This window comes from Stegostoma tigrinum, chromosome 2, assembly GCF_030684315.1.
Source record: "Stegostoma tigrinum isolate sSteTig4 chromosome 2, sSteTig4.hap1, whole genome shotgun sequence".
Taxonomy (NCBI): Eukaryota; Metazoa; Chordata; class Chondrichthyes; order Orectolobiformes; family Stegostomatidae; genus Stegostoma; species Stegostoma tigrinum.
Window position 1 is genome coordinate 26,898,084 of NC_081355.1, and position 24,360 is coordinate 26,922,443.

Consider the following 24,360-nt stretch of genomic DNA (forward strand, 5'->3'; position numbering starts at 1 on the left):
TGCGTTAAAACACTGTCATGAAAATAATTAGGTCAGCAACCAAGACAGCAGCTGAACTCAATATCAAAGGCAGCAACTCAATTGTTCACTATTGACAATCTCTTTTCAAGTGTTCTAAATTATGTAACTTCAGTAACCTTTTGTTCTGTTATAATAAAAAGGGAGTGTGGCAGCCAATTTGAGCATAGCAAAGTAACACAACCAGCAATGAGATGATGACTGAATCAATTGTATTAGTGATATTTCTTAAAAGCTAATGTCCTGGAACTACCAGCCCTTGTTTGAGATACTGTGACAGGATTTATATCCACATAAAAGAGGAAACAGGTTTAACATCTGTTTGAAATAGATATTCCTTAAAAATAACACTGAATGAACCATTTGCACCATTTCTGAGTTGCAGAAGATTTACCATCTGACTTATTAAATCCAAAAAGTCAAAAGTTAAAAAATGTGTACACCTACAATTAGTCAAATGACTTTATGGGGAGATGGCAAGCAAAGCTTTTAGCAGAGATAAGAGATTGGCTTTATTGCTTGAATTGCTGGACAAATTGTTTGAGGAGGTCCTTATGCTAAAGGCTGCATAGTAACAGCCTCTGCACTGAAGTTGCTGTTGTTTCAGCATAGCTAATTGGGTCAGGTGAAGAGAGACATCCAAATACCATCCCTTCTGAAAAGTCAACAGAAAGCACTGAGGTAGGAAGCAACCGCAAAGATTTCTCTCTCTTAGCTGAGATCTTGTGATAGCCTGATAAAGTCAAATGTCAGAATTTCCAACTGATATTCCACATTTGAAATTTCTTTGATTCTAAGATTGTCAGCATTTGAAACCCAGAAAATCAGCTGGACAATGAGAAGTTTGTCCATTTTATCCTTTGAGCTTGGACTCTTGGCCCACTGTGTTGTTTCCTCCTTTTCATTTTATTTAAACCACATTAGCTTTTCATAGCAGTGTTATATTGTCTGTTTTGCGAATGTGTGCGCTTGGACTTGGGACATAGTTATTTACCAGTTTACCTATTGGGTTTTTTATGGATAGAAGGACAAAAAAGGGAAACAGGCTACTTTGGTGATTAAACAAAACATTTGCACTTGTGCAGTCATGGAGCTTGATTACCAGTGCATGCCTTCTGTTAAAGTCATAGCATTTTCATTATTACATTGGGAATATCAAATTGGACTATGCAGGATGGAGTGGTATTTGAACACGTTGACTTCTGACACAGAATGAAGACTGGTTCCACTGAGCCATGGCTGACAGCTGAAAATGGCTATGCCTGGGCTAAGTATACATTCATTCTTTTGGTAAAAGCATATGTTAACTGTACTATGTCAAAGGTCTTTGGGTCTATTGTCCCCAGCTCTCTTCAGTGGGGGCTTTCTTCCCCTTCTGTGTGAGACATTTCCAGACTGATAATCTAGAGATAGAGATGACAACGCCATTGATTGCCACAGGTAATTAACAATTCCCTTATTGTTTTGCCAAACTAAATCATTCATTGGTGAGTGAACTAATATTAATAATGATAGCCATGAAATGAGATTATTGCAAAAGCCCAGCTGATTCAACGTTGTTCTTCAATGAAGAACATCTGCTATCCTTACTCGGTTTATCCTACATGTTACTTGTGCCCACAGGTATGTGCTTGACTCTTAAGTGCTCTCTGAAATGGCCTAGCAAGCCACTCAGTTCTATCAAACTGTTACAAAAAATAATATGAATAAACAGGATAGAACATCCTGCGTCAATCTACATCCCAAACAAAACAAAAGTGTAACTTGGTCATCTTCCATCTGCTAATTCCTGTTTTAACTCTAAACAAGAAGCAAACAAATGATGAAAATTTTTCATATGATGGAATATATTGCTGAGTTACCATGTTTAACTAGGAAACCTATTTGCATTTACTGGCCTTAATGACAAGGATGGACCAAGAATGCCAGGCGTCATTAACTGTAATTAGCTCAACCATTCCATTCCACTCATACAGTAGTTTTTCTTACCTTTTGTCAGCTTTCACCATGTAGACATTTCGAATGCCAATTCCAAGGAAGGCAGCAGCTTTTTTCACAGAGTAGTGACTCTATGAAAAGCAAAGACAGCTTAAATCATTTTGATCAACGTAGGCTACATCATATTGCTTCATGGTTCAATTTTTAAGAGCCAGAACTGAAAAAGTGAAATAATATTTCCACACCATTTTCTTTAAAAATGCTGGCAATCTGAAGAAAATGTAGTGGGTGTAAGCATATGTAGTTTATAATGTCCCCTTTTCCTTATTGTGGATTCCATAAGAATAGGTTTGTGAATTACAAATACACAACCAGGAATGGCACTGTACATAGAGTAACAATGCGTTCAAGAATCAAGCTAGGTTTTGTTTTGCATAGCAGGTGGAGTAGAAGTTGGATGCAGGGGTAAGAATAATAACTAGGTTATGGAAAAGCTCTCAGTCTGTTTCCCTTAAATTCTTTTCAACCATCTCAGAACTGTGGAGCTCCTTATCTCCCTCAGTCTTCCTAACCTCCCATAAACTTCAGGCAATTAAATCTTAAGTACTTCTTGATTAATCTTGTCCTCCAAATTCCTCTTTGCAATCTCGGTGGCATCAAGGATATGGAAATAGTATAGAAGAAATTCACTTAAGATGATATAAGGAGTGGCAGATTTTATTTATGAGAAGTGACTGGAAAATCTAGCTTCCTTTTAATCACAAAGGTTTTCAGAAGGCCCCATATGAATGTTCAGAATTATCAAGTTTTTCATATGGCAAATTGGGAACTAAATCTACTTCCATCAGTTGGTTAAGGAGTGGGCCCAAATTTAGATGGAGGGGCAGATTAGGAAGTTTGTTTCTCTTTTACAATGACCTGTTAGGAGATAGAATGTGTTACCAGAAATAATGGTGGATGCACAGTCCATTATAGATTTTAAAAGAAAAGTTGCTAATTATTTATAGAAGAAATATTTAAATAGATGAATATAAAAATGCAAATAGAATGAGGCCAACTCTTAGAGAGAACCAATGCAGACATAATGGGCTGAATGACCTCCTTCCAGGCTGTAAGTTTATCTGTTTATAAGTTAAATACATCTAGGGCCATAGTCCTTTGCATTTGTTTCTTAATAAAAATATACTTTTGTCCCGCATTCTTAATACACGAGTGCCTGACTCTTTCACTGAATGGCAAGGTTATCTCAGCATTTGTATATGCCTGTTCATTCATGAAGAAGACTAAGTAATTTCCTGTGATGTTGTCATGCACAAAAGCACTTCCATATTGATTCTGTCTCCTTTTTTCCCCTGTGCTTGGAAGTTTTCAACTGAGATCAATAAGATTTTTGTTAAGGGTATCAAATAAAATAGAGCTAAAAACAGATAAACAGAGTTTAGGATTAGTCATGATCCAATCAAATGGTGAAACAGGCTGGGACACCAAACAGGCTATTTCTGTTCCTAATGTTCCAATGTTGCTAGTTCAGATTCACCTTGGTTCGATTGGCTCATGATTCCAAAAAATGTACTTTTTTGGAAGAGGTGATTAACTAAGAAACAACAGGAATATGTGAAAGTCAGAGTCAATATAACTAAGTAATACAAATTAGGAAAGTGGAGTTAGCATTAGCAAGTAAGTCACTAATATTCTTACATGAGCAAAAATAACATTGTTTAAAAAGGGCACATGTAAGGGCCTCAAAAGAAGTTTAGACTGAGCTCATACCCTTGATGTGTTCCTCCTGTAATATGTGGGAAATTATGGAAGCTTCAGTACGTCCTGGTGCGCCCATGCAAATGAAGTACCGTGTATCTAGCTGCAATTACTGCCGCACTGCATTTCACAGCTGGAACTGCTGCACGTGATTCCACTGTGAAACATCCGTGATGTTGAGAGTGTCGAGGGCAGCACATTTAGTGAGGTGGTCACACCACAGGTAAAGACTCACCAGGCAGCAAGAGCATGGGTGATCACCAGGCAGGTAGTTAAATTATCCCCTGAGGCCAACCCCTTTCCAACAGAAATACCATTTTGGATACTGCTGGGGGAAATAACTGTGTAGGGGAATGAAATGGTAGCTAACTTCACCATGGCATTGTCTGCTGCACAAGAGAGGAGGAAGAAGAACAGCAGGGCAAGAATGGTAGGAGGTTCAATTGTAAGGGGTACAGATAGCAATTCTGAAGCCACAAAACACATTCCAGAATTGCATGTTGCATCTCTTGGTGGTGGAGTAAGGAATGCCATGGAAAGGCTGGATGGTATTCTGAAGGAAGAGGCCAGAGAGGGGGCAGAGACTGTGGTATGTATTTGCACCAATCACACTGGTAGAAAAAGGGTATAGGTCCTGAAGGAGAATTTATGGAGCTAGGAACTAGATTAAGGAGCAGGACCCAAAAGGTAGTAATCTCTGGGTTACTTCTGGCGCCACATGCTGGACCGCATAGATATAGGTGGTCAGTCCAGAAGAATGTATGGCTGGAGAGATGGTGCACAGGGAAGATCTTTAGATTTCTTAGACATTGTACCGTTTTTGGGGGTGGTAGTTTGTAGCGAGAAGAGACCAATACCATTGCAGGAAGGTTTGCTAGTGTTACAGGGACAGTTTAAACTAAATTGGCAGGAAGTGTGTTGACAGAAGTTTCAGCAGTGGGAGATGAACAGCCAAAATTTAAAAAGAACAAGGGAGTCAATGAGGGTGTCAAGTATAGGACAGTGAGAGCACGAGGATGTTTGGCAACATTGGATGGTACTTATCTTAACGCAAGAAGTCTAAAGATAGATGGGTTGAGGGTTCAAATTACAACATCCGGGTATCCTGTAATTGTTATCACTGAAACCTGATTAAGAGGGGATTGCAGTTCAATATTCCAGGATATAGGGTCTTCAGGTGAGACAAGGGAAAGAGGTAATAGAGGAGGGGGTGTTGTGATATTGATCAGGAAATCAATTACAGCAGAAAGGAGAGACGAGATCTTAGAAGGCTCCTCAAGTGAAGCCATATGGGTAGAACTTGAAGATCAAAATGGAGCAATCAGACTGCTGGGAATGTCGGTCCCCAAATGCACCAGGAGAAATACAACAGCAGATAATGCAGTAGGGGATTCCAACTTACCCAATGTTAATCATAGTGTGAAAGGTTTAGAGGAAGCGGAATTCTTAAAGTGCATCCAGGAGAGTTTTCTTTAAGCCAGTATGTAGGGGGCCCTACAGGACAGATAATTAGGGAAAGAGTAGGGCCTATTAACAATCATAATGGTAATTTGTGTGTGGAACCAAAGGGTGTAAATAGGGTTCTAAATGAATACTTTGTCTTGGTGTTGACTGACAACCGAGACAATGTTGTTATAGGGAGAAAGATGACAATATACTTAAAGAAATTGACATAGACAGAGAGGAGGTTCTGAGCGGTCTGGCAGGGCTAAAATATTTATGACCACATGTAATACAACCCAGGCTGTTGAGCGAGGCAAGGGAGGAAATAGCACCAGTGTTAGCAATAACTTTCAATTCCTCTCTAGCCAAGGTGAGGTTCCAGAGGAGTGGAGGACAGCCAAGAAGAGATAAACCTGGAAACTACAGGATAGTCAGTTTAACCTCAGTGGTGCAGAAACTATCAAGTGCAAAAATCTGCATTTGGAGACGAAGGGATTGTCAATGTGTTTTTATTAAGAAGAGCGCAAATTTTTAAAAGCGATTACTACATTTGTAGATGAGGGCAATATACTTTACACGGTCTACTTGAGACTTCAGCAATGTTTTTGATAACATCCTACATGGAAGACTGATATTGAAGGTACGAGTCAATGGGAACTAAGAAAATTTGGCAAGTTGGATCTAGAATTGGCAGAGTATAAGGAAACCTGTGTCTAGAAGGGTTCTGCAGGGAGCCTTGGTGTTTGTGATGTAAGTGATTTAGACTTGCATATGGGAGGATTGATCTGTATGTTCACAGATGATATGGAAATTGGTAATTAGTGAGGAGGATAGACTTAGCATAGCAGAGGATATAGCTGGGCTTATCAGATAGGCTGATCAATGGAAAATGGAATTCAGTCTCGATAAACGCGAGGTGATGCACTTGGGCAGGACAAACAAGGCAAGTGAATAGATATGAATGGTAGGATCCTGAGGATCAGAGAGACACTGATGTGCATCTCTAACCGTCCACTAAGGATGCAGGACAGGTCATTAAAGTGGTTAAAGAGGCATATAAGATACTTGCCTTTATAATCCAAGCCATAGAATTTAAGAGCAGGGAGGTTATACTGAAACTGTATAAAAAGTTGGTTAGGCCACAGTTAATATGGGGTGCAGGTCTGGAATCCACATTATAGGTGATTGCATTGAAGAGGGCACAGAGAAGGTTTACCAGTAAGTTGCCTGAGTTGGAGAGTTTTAGTTGTTAAGAGAGATTTGATAGACTGGGGTGGTTTTCCTTCAAGGACAAACAACTGGGGGGACATGATTGAGATGCATAACATTACGAGAGACATAAATAGGGTAGACAGGAATAAACTTCCCTTTGACAGTGGGTTCAACGAACATGGGACATAGATTTACGGTAAGTGGCAGAAGGTTTAGAGGGGACGTAAGGAAAGATTCTCTAGTGATAATCTGAAATTCACTACCTGTGAGAATGGTAGAGACAGAAGGCCTCATAACATTTTAGATGTACACTTATGATGCCATGGCATACGAGGCTATACATCAAGTGCTAGAAAACAGGGTTAGAATAGTTAGGTGGCTGCCTTTGACTGCGCAGACTTGATGTGCCAAAGGGCTCTTTTCTTTGCTGTGGACCTCTATGGCTCCATGGTTTCCAGCTCCCCCTCCCCTATCACCCCAACCCCCACCTCACCCCACCTGGCAAACAACTTAACTCATTCTCCATGTAGTTCTTTTTCATAACAGAAGTAAGTGACTCCAATGTTCCTAGAATGCTAATGCCAACATTATCCATCAGGCCTCTTAATACAAGCAATTTAAATGGATTCTAATCTGTACAACCTACCTCCTCAGATGTGAACATTGCCAAAGGGGGCGAACCTGAAAGCCCATTCTCCTTTAGCTCTGGACAGCACTTGTACCGGGCTAGATTTACAGCATACATGTTAGAAACTGAGCCTCCTGTTTAGGATGAAGATCATGAAAAATCGTTATTTGACTGGAAAATGATATATCGTAAAAATAACTTTACATAAATTGTGTGGCAAGACATAGATACAGGATACAATTGCAGCCGGTACAGGCATTGGCATCATTCAGCAATACACTCCAGCTGTGCAGCCAACTGAACTAACAATTGATCGTCACTGTTACAACTCTTCATATATAAGTGACACTCTTTACCTACAGACTGAATTTTTTAAAACAATTCATTCATTCATGGGATTGAGAGTTGATGGCTAAACCAGCACTAATTGCCCATTGTCCTAAGGAAGATGGTACTGACCTATCTCCTTCAATCACTGTTTCACACAGTGAAAATATAATACCATTAAGGCCAAAACATTCCTTTATAAATTGAAGAGAAACAAAAATGCTTTGATAGTGCAGTTCGCAAAACACCACTTCAGGTATAATATCCAAAACATTACTCATATAATACTAGATAATAAAATGTGAGGCTGGATGAACACAGCAGGCCAAGCAGCATCTCAGGAGCACAAAAGCTGACGTTTCGGGCCTAGACCCTTCATCAGAGAGAGGGATGGGGTGAGGGTTCTGGAATAAATAGGGAGAGAGGGGGAGGCGGACCGAAGATGGAGAGAAAAGAAGATAGGTGGAGAGAGTATAGGTGGGGAGGTAGGACATTGACATGTCCATCATGGGCCTCCTGCAGTGCCACAACGATGCCACCCGAAGGTTGCAGGAACAGCAACTCATATTCCACCTGGGAACCCTGCAGCCATATGGTATCAATGTGGACTTCACCAGTTTCAAAATCTCCCCTTCCCCCACCACATCCCTAAACCAGCCCAGTTCGTCCCCTCCCACCACTGCACCACACAACCAGCCCAGCTCATCCCAAAACCAGTCCAACCTGTCTCTGCCTCCCTAACCTGTTCTTCCTCTCACCCATCCCTTCCTCCCACACCAAGCCGCACCCCCATCTACCTACTAACCTCATCCCACCTCCTTGACCTGTCCGTCTTCCCTGGACTGACCTATCCCCTCCCTACCTCGCCACCTATACTCTCTCCACCTATCTTCTTTTCTCTCCATCTTCGGTCCGCCTCCCCCTCTCTCCCTATTTATTCCAGAACCCTCACCCCATCCCCCTCTCTGATGAAGGGTCTTGGCCCGAAACGTCAGCTTTTGTGCTCCTGAGATGCTGCTTGGCCTGCTGTGTTCATCCAGCCTCACATTTTATTATCTTGGATTCTCCAGCATCTGCAGTTCCCATTATCACTCATATAATACTCACCAGCAATTCTGTACCTAACACCTCAATAGGTTTAAATCACTTGAGATTCAATTGCTATACTGTAACTAGCTGCTTCCTGGGAATTTCCATTCACTTGAACTTCAGTGTCCTCAGCTTAAACACTCACTTCTGGATCTTTATCTTGTCTGGGACCAACACGGACTCTTCACTCTAAGGATCTGACCCACTATACCCTTCCCTTCTTAGCCTGCTGCCAATCAGTGCCACGGACCTGGGTTTGATACCAGCTTCATGGGCTTGAGTGGAGTTTGCAGTTCTTGCTGTGTATGTGTGGGTTTCCTCCCACACCAAAAGATAGGCAGGTTAGATGGATTGACCAAAATAAAAATTGTCCTCTGTAATGTCCAGGAATGTGCAGGTTTGGTGGATTAGTCAATGGTAAAAACCCTACATGGGGGTTAAGGGAATAGGATGAGTCTGGTTGAGATGCTCTTTGGAGGGTCGGTGTAGTCTTGACGGGCTGAATGGCCTCTTTCTGCACTTTAGGGACTCTAATAATTTCTCACTAATAATTTAAGAGTGGACATGCACATATATAAAAGGCAGATTAGATCTGTGGAACAAGGAAATTGTCAAGTTATCTAAGTGCCCCAAAGAAAATCTGCCATTTTTACCTGGTTGGATCTAAATGTGACTCCAGACCCACAGAATTGTGGTACTTTTTACCTACCCACTAAGGTGGCCTAGCAAGCCACTCAGTTGAAAGGCAATTGGGATAGGCAAAAATGCTGGTGTTGCTGGCAACATCCACATTGCACTAAAGAATAAAGAAATAAAAAAAGTATTTGCACAGATTTCAACATAGTTAATTGGTTTTTGTCAATGACAATTTAAAAAATATATATATAAAACTGGGCTGCGCAGTAGATACTAAAAGCTTTACCTTCTTTTATCTCAGATTGGCTCCATGATAGATATTGGATGAACGTGCATGGTGAGTGTGAGGGCAAAGGGTGATGGAGGATATGCATCAGAACAAGTTGACCCTGTTGGTATAGGAACTATAAGGGGTCATGGTGTTGAGTACAAGGATATAGATTGGCATGGAGGGTATGAGTGCAATTGGGGGGGTGGTTTGAATACAAGTGCATGGGTTAGCAATGAAGAGTATGGGATGGGTACATAGGCACAGATTGACATGGAGGCTATGAAGGGTTATGTGTTAGGTATAGGGCATGGAATTGCACGGGTTGGCATGGATTGGTATGGTTAACATGTGTTGAGTGTGTAGTTTTGAAGTTTGGCTGTTGTCTTATGTTTCATTCTTTCTAAAATTTGGACAGGGCTGGAGCCTTCAGGCAGGCCTTCCACCCAGTCACCTCCCATACCTGGCATCAACCTCACTACTTACTGGGTCGCCCACCCTGACTTCTAACACACCATTCTTAAGCCAAAAGTCATATGCCCAGACAGCCATCTCTCAAAGTCAAGTTCGTGGAGCCAAGAATCATCTTGAACCCGCACACCTAACTTGCAGACAAAAATCCAAGTGATAGTTCGGAGTACGAAGATGGTTAACCACAGCACAACAGCACGCAGACTGAAAACATGGCAGAAGATAAAGTCAAATTCCTCATTAGATTACAGTCAATAAAGTGATCTATTTGAAGTTCTGGAACAAATTCTCATACATGGGCCGATCAAGGTTATTTAGGTAAAGAAGATTTTAATCAACTGTGCTGCACTTGACAAACAGATTCAGCATTTAGTTTTGAACCTGGTTTTCTAATGCCACAAATACATCAGGAGATAATAGACAAACTGAGATCAATTTAAGGCTAATTGCCATTGATGTTGTCTTTAGATTCACAGCTGATATAAGTCCTGGGTAGGAGGAACTGCCAATGCTGGAGAAGGGTCTTGACCCAAAACGTCAGCTTTCCTGCTCCTCTGATGCTGCTTGTCCTGCTGTGTTCATCCAGCTCTACATGATGTAAATCCTGATATCATTTTCAATTGAGGATGATTTGATACAAAATGTTGGCTAAGATTTGTTTTCTTCATGCTCTCTTGTGATTCATACCTAATTGTATAATTCAGAGATTACCCTGTTCTATCACATTTAAGTCCAAAGTGGATGGCTTCATGTTTACCTACACTGAAATCAATTTGCCATGATTCTGACTATTCACTTAATAAGCAATATCTTTACAATTTTATACTTTTATACTCAACTTACAAATCTGCGTGTTTTACATCTAATAAGATAGGACTCCTCCAAACCACTATGTTCTAAATAAGGGGTTATATGGTACAGTAGTAGTGACCCCTACATCCTGACCAGACAGAAAACAAAAGTGCTGGAGATTACAGCAAGTCAGGCAGCATCCGTGGAGAGAGGGCTTGCTCCAACAACTTTTGTTTTCAGTACAGATTCCAGCATCTGCAATTATTTGCTCCTGACCAGACAGCTTGGGTTTGAGTCCAACGTATCCTAGAGGTGCATCATGACATGTCCAAACAGATTGATTAAAAATAATTAAATTGTTATTTGGTACAATATTTCCATCTCAACTACTCAGCTAAATTTTCCTTCCAACCCTCCCTCCTATGGCCTCCCAACTTAAGTACTTGCTCAACAGTTTCAAGAACTTTTACACTGACTTCAAGGAGAGACAATGGCCTGACAGTATTATCACTAGACTTCAGGTTCCTGCGAAGATTTGTAGCTCGGGTTGTGCATGAGGTTGGTTATAGTTCAGACGTTTCATCACCATGCTAGGTAACATAATCAGTGCAGCCTCCGATGAAGCAATGTTGTTCTACTCAGCTTGGTATTTGTATGATCCAATCTGTTGAGGAGTTTTGTGTCATTTCTGGTTCTTTTTCACAAGGGTTTGTACATGGGGTCTAATTCCACACATTTATTGGTTGCATTATGGGTGGAGAACCAGGCCGACAGGAATTCCCGTGTATGTCAATGGTTGGCTTGATCTGCGATGGTCACTTCATCCCAATTAAATTGATGGCCTTCATTGTCCAAGTGTATTGAAGTGAGGGAAAGTTCATCATGTTGTTTTGCTGCTAGCTGACATTCATGTATCCTGATGGTTAGTTTCCTCCTGTCTGGCTGATGTAATGTAACTGGCCAAAGAAACACTGGCCACGTTACTGGGGGAAACAGTAATGCCAACCGACAGCTCCATCAGCGAGGACAATATATGCAGACTACTGGACCTATGCCTAACCACACTCTTTACCTTTAATGGTCAAGTATACAAACAGATTAGTGGCACACCTATGGGGTCACCCATTTCAAGTCTTACTGCAGAGGCAGTCAAGCAAAGATTGGAACGCACAACCCTCCCCCCACCCCCCCACCCCCACATACAGCCAGAACTGTGACTACGATATGTGGATGACACATTTGTCATCATTAAATGTACTAAGTCAGAAGAGACAGAAGTGACCACTTCATCATATTCACCGGGATCAAATTCACAAGATTGAACCTCCCAGCTTAGTGAACTTACCAACATTGACAACCAGAACTCAAGCTACAAATCTTCACTCAAACCCTTCAGAAGAGAAGAGGAAAACAACAATCACCTTCTGTTCCTAGACGTCAGGGTAGAACAAATGACAAATGTGGAAATTCCAAACCACAGATGCAGGAAGGCAACCCTACTGACCATTTCCACTGCAATCACCCCAATGGCCACAAACTAAGCTTTGTTGAGACACTATTCAAACCAGCCGCAACCCACTGTAACACACCAGAACTTCACAAGAAGGAGGAAGAGCATCTGTACAAGATCTGTACAAGATCTTCGCTATCAATGATAGCCAACAACTTCATCCACAGATGCGTGCTAGATAGACAGCACCAGGAGGACACACACACCTTAATACACTGGCCATACTACCACACATCAAGAACGTATCGGAACTGACAATGAGACTCCTACAAAAACCACGAATCAGGATAGCACACAAACCCACAGCCACACTACGATAAAACAAGGAACAAAGACCCCAAGATAATAAAATGTGAGGCTGGATGAACACAGCAGGCCAAGCAGCATCTCAGGAGCACAAAAGCTGACGTTTCGGGCCTAGACCCTTCATCAGAGAGGGGGATGGGGGGAGGGAACTGGAATAAATAGGGAGAGAGGGGGAGGCGGACCGAAGATGGAGAGTAAAGAAGATAGGTGGAGAGGGTGTAGGTGGGGAGGTAGGGAGGGGATAGGTCAGTCCAGGGAAGACGGACAGGTCAAGGAGGTGGGATGAGGTTAGTAGGTAGCTGGGGGTGCGGCTTGGGGTGGGAGGAAGGGATGGGTGAGAGGAAGAACCGGTTAGGGAGGCAGAGACAGGTTGGACTGGTTTTGGGATGCAGTGGGTGGGGGGGAAGAGCTGGGCTGGTTGTGTGGTACAGTGGGGGGAGGGGATGAACTGGGCTGGTTTAGGGATGCAGTGGGGGAAGGGGAGATTTTGAAACTGGTGAAGTCCACATTGATACCATATGGCTGCAGGGTTCCCAGGCGGAATATGAGTTGCTGTTCCTGCAATCTTCGGGTGGCATCATTGTGGCAGTGCAGGAGGCCCATGATGGACATGTCATCAAGAGAATGGGAGGGGGAGTGGAAATGGTTTGCGACTGGGAGGTGCAGTTGTTTGTTGCGAACTGAGCGGAGGTGTTCTGCAAAGCGGTCCCCAAGCCTCCGCTTGGTTTCCCCAATGTAGAGGAAGCCGCACCGGGTACAGTGGATGCAGTATACCACATTGGCAGATGTGCAGGTGAACCTCTGCTTAATGTGGAATGTCATCTTGGGGCCTGGGATGGGGGTGAGGGAGGAGGTGTGGGGACAAGTGTAGCATTTCCTGCGGTTGCAGGGGAAGGTGCCGGGTGTGGTGGGGTTGGAGGGCAGTGTGGAGCGAACAAGGGAGTCACGGAGAGAGTGGTCTCTCCGGAAAGCAGACAGGGGAGGGGATGGAAAAATGTCTTGGGTGGTGGGGTCGGATTGTAAATGGCGGAAGTGTCGGAGGATAATGCGTTGTATCCGGAGGTTGGTAGGGTGGTGTGTGAGAACGAGGGGGATCCTCTTGGGGCGGTTGTGGCGGGGGCGGGGTGTGAGGGATGTGTCGCGGGAAATGCGGGAGACGCGGTCAAGGGCGTTCTCAATCACCGTGGGGGGAAAGTTGCGGTCCTTAAAGAACTTGGACATCTGGGATGTGCGGGAGTGGAATGTCTTATCGTGGGAGCAGATGTGGCGGAGGCGGAGGAATTGGGAATAGGGGATGGAATTTTTGCAGGAGGGTGGGTGGGAGGAGGTGTATTCTAGGTAGCTGTGGGAGTCGGTGGGCTTGAAATGGACATCAGTTCCAAGCTGGTTGCCTGAGATGGAGACTGAGAGGTCCAGGAAGGTGAGGGATGTGCTGGAGATGGCCCAGGTGAACTGAAGGTTGGGGTGGAAGGTGTTGGTGAACCAGCTTGGAACTGATGTCCATTTCAAGCCCACCGACTCCCACAGCTACCTAGAATACACCTCCTCCCACCCACCCTCCTGCAAAAATTCCATCCCCTATTCCCAATTCCTCTGCCTCCGCCACATCTGCTCCCACGATAAGACATTCCACTCCCGCACATCCCAGATGTCCAAGTTCTTTAAGGACCGCAACTTTCCCCCCACGGTGATTGAGAACGCCCTTGACCGCGTCTCCCGCATTTCCCGCGACACATCCCTCACACCCCGCCCCCGCCACAACCGCCCCAAGAGGATCCCCCTCGTTCTCACACACCACCCTACCAACCTCCGGATACAACGCATTATCCTCCGACACTTCCGCCATTTACAATCCGACTCCACCACCCAAGACATTTTTCCATCCCCTCCCCTGTCTGCTTTCCGGAGAGACCACTCTCTCCGTGACTCCCTTGTTCGCTCCACACTGCCCTCCAACCCCACCACACCCGGCACCTTCCCCTGCAACCGCAGGAAATGCTACACTTGTCCCCACACCTCCTCCCTCACCCCCATCCCAGGCCCCAAGATGACATTCCACATTAAGCAGAGGTTCACCTGCACATCTGCCAATGTGGTATACTGCATCCACTGTACCCGGTGCGGCTTCCTCTACATTGGGGAAACCAAGCGGAGGCTTGGGGACCGCTTTGCAGAACACCTCCGCTCAGTTCGCAACAAACAACTGCACCTCCCAGTCGCAAACCATTTCCACTCCCCCTCCCATTCTCTTGATGACATGTCCATCATGGGCCTCCTGCACTGCCACAATGATGCCACCCGAAGGTTGCAGGAACAGCAACTCATATTCCGCCTGGGAACCCTGCAGCCATATGGTATCAATGTGGACTTCACCAGTTTCAAAATCTCCCCTTCCCCCACTGCATCCCTAAACCAGCCCAGTTCATCCCCTCCCCCCACTGCACCACACAACCAGCCCAGCTCTTCCCCCCCACCCACTGCATCCCAAAACCAGTCCAACCTGTCTCTGCCTCCCTAACCGGTTCTTCCTCTCACCCATCCCTTCCTCCCACCCCAAGCCGCACCCCCAGCTACCTACTAACCTCATCCCACCTCCTTGACCTGTCCGTCTTCCCTGGACTGACCTATCCCCTCCCTACCTCCCCACCTACACCCTCTCCACCTATCTTCTTTACTCTCCATCTTCGGTCCGCCTCCCCCTCTCTCCCTATTTATTCCAGTTCCCTCCCCCCATCCCCCTCTCTGATGAAGGGTCTAGGCCCGAAACGTCAGCTTTTGTGCTCCTGAGATGCTGCTTGGCCTGCTGTGTTCATCCAGCCTCACATTTTATTATCTTGGAATCTCCAGCATCTGCAGTTCCCATTATCTCTGAACAAAGACCCCATATCCATGACATGTAGGACCGACATTGTGCACAAAATACCATGCAAGGACTGCCAAAAACACTACATCAGTCAGACAGGAAAGAAACTAGCTATCAATATACACAAACACTAGCTAGCAGCAAAACAACACAACAAACTTTCCCTCATTTCAGTATATTCGGACAACGAAGCCCTTCAATTTAACTGGAATGACATGACCATCGCAGCTCAGGCCAACCGTACACACGCACTTGGGAATTCCTAGAGGCTTAGTTCACCACCCACAATGCAATTGATAAACATGTGGGATTAAACTCCAAATACAAACCCTTGTAAAAAAGAACTGAAAATGACACAAAACACCTCTACAGACCAGATCATATAAATACTAAGCGGAGTAGAACAACATTGCTTAATCGGAGGATGCACTGATGATGTTATCTAGCATGGTAATAAAACGTCTGAATTACAACCAGCCAGCTCAAAAGCCAAGCCAAGAACCTATCACTAGACTATTAATCCGGGAACCCAGCGTTCAAATCCGGCTGCAGCAGATGGTGGAATCTGAATTTTTAAAAAAATTTTGGGAATAAAAGTCTAATGATGACCACAAAACTACTGTGAATTGTTGTAAAAACCTTTAGGGAAGGAAACTGCTATGGTTTATCTCAAGAGGGTTGGAATATAAAAGCAGCGATGTGCTTCTGAGGCTTTATAAAGCTCTAGTTAGGCCCCATTTAGAATACTGTGTCCAATTTTGGGCCCCACACCTCAGGAAGGACATAGTAGCCCTGGAGCGTGTCCTGCGGAGATTCACACGGATGATCCGTGGAATGGTAGGTTTAACGTATGATGAACGGCTAAGGATCCTGGGATTGTACTCATTAGAGTTTAGAAGGTTGAGGGGAGATCTAATAGAAATTTACAAGATAACGTATGGTTTTGAAGGGGTGGACGCTAGGAAGTTGTTTCCGTTAGGCGGGGGGACTAGGACCCATGGGCACAGCCTTAAAATTAGAGGGGATAAATTTAAAATTGAAATGAGACGACATATCTTCAGCCAAAGAGTGGTGGGCTTGTGGAATTCATTGCCACGGAGTGCAGTGGAGGCCGGGACGTTGGATGCCTTCAAGGCAGAGATCGACAAATCGGGGAGAGTGCAGGGAAGTGGAGTTGAAATGCCCATCAGCCATGATTTAAATGGCGGAGTGGACTTGATGGGCCGAATGGCCTTACTTCCACTCCTATGTCTTATGGCCTCATGGTCTTATGGTTACCTGGTTTTTCCCATTTGTGACTCCAGATCCACAGTGGTTGACTCAGACTGCCTGCTGGGTATTTAGGGATGGCCAACAAATGCTGGCCTAGCCAACAACACCTTCTTCCCATGAATGAATAAAACAAAACTTGAATACTTGAAATTTCAACGCAAAACCTCATGCAAAAAGCCAGCACAGCCACAATGAACTGAACATCAGCCTTCTATGCATGTGTAATAAATAAAAAGCACAACTGAAGTTGTCAGAGATAATGGGAACTGCAGATGCTGGAGAATCCAAGATAATAAAATGTGAGGCTGGATGAACGCAGCAGGCCAAGCAGCATCTCAGGAGCACAAAAGCTGACGTTTCGGGCCTAGACCCTTCATCAGAGAGGACAACTGAAGTTGTCATCCACTTTAGAGGCTGCAAATCAAAATAATCACAGCAGGCAGTGATCACATGCCTTGGAAAGATTAATGGCAGGGTACTTATTTCAGTCAAGTTGAAATACTGGAATGATTTGTTTCTTACCAGGGCTGAAGATACCATCTCCCTCTGTCCAGCCTATAAGCTCCCTCATCTTCTTTAAAACTACTTCCTCCATGAGAACAAAGACCGGTGCAACCTCATAAGTGTAGCTATTGTGAAGAAAATAAACAGTGAGATAAACTAGGACAGTAAAAGAAAGGAGAAGCTTTCATTTCCACAGCATCTTTCACAATAGGTCACAGCAATTTGTCGCCAATCAAGTGCAATGCAATGTGAGACAGCATGTCATCAGCAAATATAAACCCAATGGAGTCAGACTGGATACTACTCACGTACAATAGCAAGAAGCAAGGCCAGAGAAAAAAAGCCACCTGCAATAGGATTCTATCGCTGACTCATTAATAAACATAATGTCAATACTAACTGCCATATTGTACCGTATCCAGATGAATTGGCTTCAACTAATTTCTGTAGCTTCTGTCACAACTGATAATTAAGATCAGGCAAGTGTAAATCTGGTCTTTATCTGGCTACTACCCTGGTGAAAAATGGATATGAGGATGGAATAAGTGTGACTTTTAATATCCATGTATATATATCTGTAGAAGAATACTACAAAAGAATTAGTTCCCACGATCAGGACTACAATCATCTCCATGTGGGAATTTTTCACCCAACTAAGCTCTGATGAAAAGTCACAGACCTGAAACATAACTGGTTTGATTCTGCCATCAGATACTGCCCGACCTGCTATTTCCAGTACTTTCTGGTTTTATGTCATATAAGATGAAGCCAGCTCTAAAAACAATGTTTACATAAAGTTTTACTTCAACCACATCGAAGGCTGAAGGGCCTGTACCGTGCTGTAATGTTCTATGCTTAACCAATAACAAAGTGATTGTTCACTGAACTAAATTTACCAATGGCTTTTTAGAGGGAATGAGTTTGTCTTTCATATTGCATTGAACTCCAGGGATCATAATATTATTTGCTTGTTACGTAAAATTCTAGGCCCAATGTTTCCCAGCCCTGTTCAATTTAAGACAAAACATCCACTAGTGCAGAGTTAGATTTGATGTCTTCCTCCTTTACAGATGTCTGGCAGATGGCCTGATGTTACAGTTTACAGGTTTTAAAGTTAATTGCTCCCCCTATTGTCCATAAATGTCTGTGAGTAGATTGATATATATTTTCTTGCTCCGTTTTTAAGAACATTTAAGAAGAGTACATTTCCCTGAGTTTTCTGCTCACGAGCCTAGACACATGGTGGACCTTAACTACAGTAAAGTTAAACCGGAAATATTGTGTATTTCATGCTCTCTTAGATGTGGGGGGAAATCTCACAATATTAGCACACTATAATCTCCATTTAAAGAAGTTATAGAACCAAAACAAATAAACAATTTATTCAATTATTAATTCCTTAAATATAAAATACAGTCCTTGCTTTCAAGTTAGAATTCAAAAGTCCAAACTTGTAGCTGGCGAATTGGAATTCCTTCTGGGGCATGAGTACATTTGCTAGCCAGGAGTTGAGGAGTTGTGGGAAATTTGTCCTCTTAAAATTTCCCCTTGAAAGTCTTCTGAGAAGGCTTTTCTGAAATGTCACTTCTGTCCTGCTGTTTTGACAGAAGTGGTTTTTACTTGCATAGCGAACAAATACAAGTTGGTGGCTGTTTATTTCACAGGCGAAAGGATTTTTCTTCGTAGCTTAGAGTCAGGGCCTTTTATTTTGTCATCAAATATATAATGGAGCAATGCTGATCTGTTAACTATGTTGAAACTGTATAGTTGAAATGTCAGTTGGGTTCCAAATTATGGAAGTCATGTGACCAAATCTACCAGAAGAGGACAAGTATTTACCATCATGACAAAGGGTGGCATTGCAGACAGCCAACTGTAAATGGCCCACCTGAATGGTAAAGCAGAAGGTCACTAATAGAGTCACATAGCTTGGAAACAGGCCATTTGGCCCAACTCATCCATGCTGACCAGGTCACCTAAACTGAACTTGTCCCATTTACCTGCAACAAAAGCTGAAGTTGCTGGCAAAGCTTAGCAGGTCTGGCAGCATCTATGAAGAAAACAAAATCCGAGTTAACGTTTCAGGTCCAGTGACCCTTCCTTAGAATTGATGGTAGCTGGGAAAATATCAGTTAACATTGCAGAAAATAGGGACGGGGAGGGGATAGGGAGGAAACTATAGGGTAGAGCTCAAAGAGAGAGAAGAGCAGTTGGATAGATAAAGGAGTTGATAATGATCTGGCTAGGAGGGCAAATAGCTGTTAATGGGAACTGTCAGTGCCTAAAAATAGGTACAGTATATTGGCTGGCTATTTGACAACAAGGTCTGCTGTGTGGTGTAGAGGTCTAGCACAAGGGAGAATTTAGGCTCTAAAATTATTGAACTTGATATTGAGTCCAGAGGGCTGCAGGGCCCCCAAATAGAGAACAAGGTGTTGTTCTTCTAGCTTGCACTGAGCTTCGCTGGAACACTGCAATAAGTCATTGACAGGCATGTTAACTAGGGAACAGGGTGTTAAAATGGCAGGCAACTGGAAGCTCAAGGATTTTTTTTGTGAGCAGAGAACATGGATGTCCTGCAAAACGGTCACCCAGTCTATGTTTCATTTCCCTAATGTAGAGGAGTCCACGTTGTGAACAGCGAATGCAATAGATGAGATTCTGGCAAGTGCATGTGAAGTGTTGTTTCACCTGGAAGGTACATTTGAGCCCTTGGATACTGGGGAGGGAGGAGGTACTGGGCAGGTGTTGCACCTTCACCAATTGCAGGGGAAGGTGCTACGTGGGGTGGTATTGGTAGTGAAGGAAGAGTGGACCAGTGTGTCCCAGAGGGAACAGTCCCTTCAGAAGGTGGAAAAGGGAGGGGAGGGGAATATGTGTCTGGTGGTGGCATCTCGCTGGAGGTGGAGGAAATGGCATGTGATGTTCTTCCAGACATGGATGCTGGTGGGATGGTAAGGCAGGACAAGGGGAACCTTACCGCTGTTGCAGGAGGGAAGAGAGGGGATGAGGGCGGAAGTGTGGGAGATAGGTCAGACCAGGTGCAACACTTTACCTGTACTTCCCAGAATCTAGTCTACTGTGTTCACTGCTTACAATGTGGTCTCCTCCACACTGGGGAAACAAAGTGCAGACCGGGTGACTGCTTCGCAGAACATCTATGTTCTGCTCACAAAACAAAACCACGAGCTTTCAGTTGCCTGCCATTTTAACACACCACTCTGCTCCCTGGCCAACATCTCTGTCTCTGGCTTGCTGTAGCGTTCCAGCGAAGTTCAATGCAACTGGAAGAACAAAGCCTCATTTTCTGCTTGGGGACCCTGCAGCCCTTTGGACTCAATAAGCTGAGTTGAATAATTTTCAGGCCAAGACTCCCCCATGTCCTAGCCCCCTAACCCAAACACCAGGTCTTACTATCGCATAGCCTGCCATTGCACATTACCTATTGTTAGTCACTAACAATTCCCATTAACAGCTATTCACCCTCCCAGCCTGATCATTATCAACTCCTTTGTCGATCCAACTGCTCCTCTCTTTTCAGGCTCTATCCTTTATCCTATCGTTTATGCCCTACACCACCCCCTCGCTATTTTCTGCAATATAAACCAAAGTTTTCCAGCAAACATCAGTTCTGAAGAAGGGTCACTGGACCTGAAACATTAACTCTTATTTTTTTTCTTAAAGATGCTGCCAGACCTCCTAAGCTTTCCTCGCAACTTTTGTTTTTGTTCCCGATTAACAGCATGTGCAGTTCTTTCGTTTCCCATTTATCTGTGTTCAGCTCACATCACTAAACTTTCCTCTCAATATACCTTCTTGAAAGCGTGTAATTTGCAATTCTATTGTCCAAGGGTTATTTTTCATGGAGATAATACACTCTTTGCCAGACAATAACACAGCACTTCACATTCCAGATTGTCAGGTGGTAGCTGAGTGTTGATTGTCTGGATGCCATTGACATTGGAAAAGTGTTCAGAATATTGTTAAGTCCAATCACATGTTTACAGTATAATAAAATGTGAGGCTGGATGAACACAGCAGGCCAAGCAGCATCTCAGGAGCACAAAAGCTGACGTTTCGGGCCTAGACCCTTCATCAGAGAGGTGTTTACAGTACCCATCTTTTAAAAACAATCACTATAATGATAAATATTGATGTACTCATGGAGTTTCCTCCAATTGAGACATTTGGGAAACCTATAGAAGGCCGATAATGTTTTTTGCAATGACTGCTAACCATTGGAAATGGAAGTTCAGAACCAATCAGCTTCGATCAAGCTTCTTCTTTCTGTGATCTGCATTGCGTAAGTTAAGCAACAATTGTTAGACCAGAGGTATCAGCTTGGAAAACTTGGATGGTACTCCTTATAGCTGAAGATGTTTAATGAAGTACGGTAGGGAATCATGTTTTTGCCACACAGGATGCATTATACTTTTTTACAACTTCACACTAAAACCATGCATCCTTAAATTTCAACTCAATTTCCTTTGAGATATGTGTTAGTCCTGAACAAAAATTATATTTCTATGTCTTTGAACACTCAGCATTTCTGTTTTCGTATTCATTGACAAGATATGGGCATAGCTGGCTAAGCCAGCATTGTTGCTTGTTCTCAAGAAAGATGGCTGTGTGCTACTTGCTTGAACTACTTGGAGTGTAAGGACACCCACAGTGCTGCTAGAAATGGAATTCCAGGATTTTGACCCAGTGACACAGTGAAGGAACAATGATATAGCTCCAAGTCAGAATGGTGTGAGACTTGTAGAGTAACTTGTAGATGCCAACGTTCCCATGCATCCATTGTCCGTTATCCTACTAAATGATAGCAATTGCAAGTCTACAGGTTGCAGTTAAAGGATGGTTGATGAGTTGACGCAATTAGTTCTGTAGACAATATCCACTGTTGCAACTGTGCATTTGTAAAAGAAAAGAGTGAATATTTAAGATGGCGGATGGTGTACCAATCAAGTGGGCTACTCTGTCATACATTATGTCAAGCTTGTCATGTGTTGTGAGTCCACAGTCACCCAGATAAGTAGAGATTGCACCATCACATTCCTGGCATGTGCCTTGTAGATGGTGGACAGGCATTGGGGAGTTCGGGGTAAATTATTCACTGCTGAATTCCAAGCCTCTGACTTGCTCCTATAGCCACAGGTTTACTAACCTACGGGATGGCACTGTAGCTCAGTGGTTAGCACTGCTGCCTCACAGTGCCAGGAACCCGGGTTCGATTCCACCCTTGGGCGAGTGTCTGTGTGCAGTTTTCACATTCTCCTCGTGTCTGCGTGGGTTTCCTCTAGGTGCTGCGGTTTCCCCCACAGTCCAAAGGTGTGCAGGTTAGGTGAATTGGCTATGCTAAATTGCCCACAGTGTTCAGGGATGTGTAGACTATAGGGGGATGGGTCTGGGTGGGATGCTGTGAGGGTTGGTGTGGACTTGTTGGGCTGAAGGGTCTGTTTCACACTGCAGGGACTCTATGACCTAAGAGATCGTGCCAAAGGTCTTCCCCGCTGGTTTATCATTCAACAAGCGCTCTATGGTTTGAATGAAGGAGTGTATTTGAAATGCTGACTGTGCACAAGGACAAACTTTGCTATTATTAGTTGCTAGTTAATGTATTCAAGTGGAACTGGAAACCCCTGCAATACTGTTGATATTTTGGGAAGCATTCCAGCCAGCAGACAAAAATATATTTGCTAATCCAGGCAGAGGATATAGTGTACACACCAGTCTATAACATTGGCTCCAGGAATTCTAAACATCTATGTAAGAATCACACATCTGTCACACTTACGTTGAGATTGCAAAAAGTATGAAGTATTAAAGGTAGCACTGAACGGCTGAGCATTACACTTGTTACATATCAACAAGTATTACATTTTGTACTCATAGTGAGTTTTATGTTGGAACTTTATGCACCGTCTCCAATCATCTAACAACATCTCTTTAAGATCCTACATTGTTCCATCATTCTATTTGACTTGCTGGATGCCATTTTTACCTCAGTTGTGGGTAAAAATCATGAGGAATAGGTGCAATTTTTACCTATCCTGTTTGTTGAGAAATTCACGGGACAGGCCGCAATGTTGGTTCTACATTCTGACCAATTTTACGCCCCATTGTAGCCAATACGGAATATCGGGTAGGGTTTAAAACCAGTGACCTACTGGGTGTGGTCAGTTTCTCACCCTGCACAGTAGGTTAATATTGTTTCCAGTGGATCCATATACTTAAAAATACTCAGAAATAGCAAAAAAAACTCCCTAGACCTGTGACAATGTTTGATAGAAGATATCTGAATGTCCAAACAATCTCTGGACCAAGGAAAAGATAATTCAATAGAATGCTTAACACTATATGACTAGCCCAGCTGTCAACATAAGTGGAAATAGAAGATGACCAGATAGGAATTGCCCTACATTCTTGTTCTTGCTGGGGTACTTTGGGGAAACCAAACAGAAAAGAAAAATGAAAACTAAGTAAAAAAGGAGCATATTCACGATAATCGACTGTGCAAGAACAGAACTACGCAATAGAAGCATTCCAAAAACTACTCACATGCTTGGATTGAGGGCCTCTGTGACAAAGCGGGCTACAAGAGAATAATGATCCATCCCAGCATATAGCTGGTTATAGAATCTTGGATGGCCTGCAAAAACAAAACAAAGCAAACAATATTGTTCATGGGTTCGGATTTAATGATTCTTTCCCCTTTTTGCTGTTGATGATGGTCAGAAGAAGAGCAGGTTACTTTAAATATAGACATTCCAACATTGTATCTTAAAAGCAAAGAAGAACCAGCTCTGAGCTCTCTTGAGATTGCTTCCTCTTGACAGCATACTGTGCCATAACAACAGAAAGAAAAGCAAGCTAGTTTCATTACAGTGCCTCCAATATTGTCACTGGCAAAAAGAGCTGAATTATGAACACAGACACTTAGGATTCCTAAAGAAAATTACAAGCACAAAACATTGCAAAAATGATTTTCAGATACTTCGGTCAATACTATTTTGTGCATACAAGTGGGCTTACTGAAAGTATTTAATTATCCAGATTTATATCTAAATGTCTACAGTTTGTGTTAGGATCTGTTTTTATTGCCAATTATCTCAGAGTAGCTGTTGGGAAAGTCCAAATTTAAGCCTGAGACTTCTCAGAGAGGTACAATTCTCTGATAAAATAAAACACATTAAGGATAGTTTACACAAATAGCATTCTATAGCTCATACGTTTGATCAGTTTCTTGCAAAGTTTGTAATTTTTCACATCTTCAGTATCACAATTGTCATTTTCACAGCTAAGTTTTTCAGCCAGTGAGCATT

The 24,360-nt window shown here is 43.2% G+C and overlaps 1 protein-coding gene across 5 annotated transcripts in view; it reads right to left on the bottom strand.

Annotated features, from left to right (window-relative positions):
• Positions 1 to 24,360, bottom strand: part of LOC125461786 (acidic amino acid decarboxylase GADL1-like) — a 188,843-nt gene that overhangs the window by 48,315 nt on the left and 116,168 nt on the right. For all 5 annotated transcript variants that reach the window (XM_059652961.1, XM_048550996.2, XM_048551006.2 and 2 more), the window contains 4 exons: positions 23,597 to 23,687; positions 17,054 to 17,160; positions 7,016 to 7,131; positions 2,008 to 2,087 (listed from right to left, as the gene is read on the bottom strand). In XM_059652961.1, the coding sequence (XP_059508944.1) occupies positions 2,008 to 2,087; positions 7,016 to 7,131; positions 17,054 to 17,160; positions 23,597 to 23,652 (359 nt within the window). In that variant the 5' untranslated portion in view covers positions 23,653 to 23,687. The remainder of the gene's footprint in view (positions 1 to 2,007; positions 2,088 to 7,015; positions 7,132 to 17,053; positions 17,161 to 23,596; positions 23,688 to 24,360) is intronic.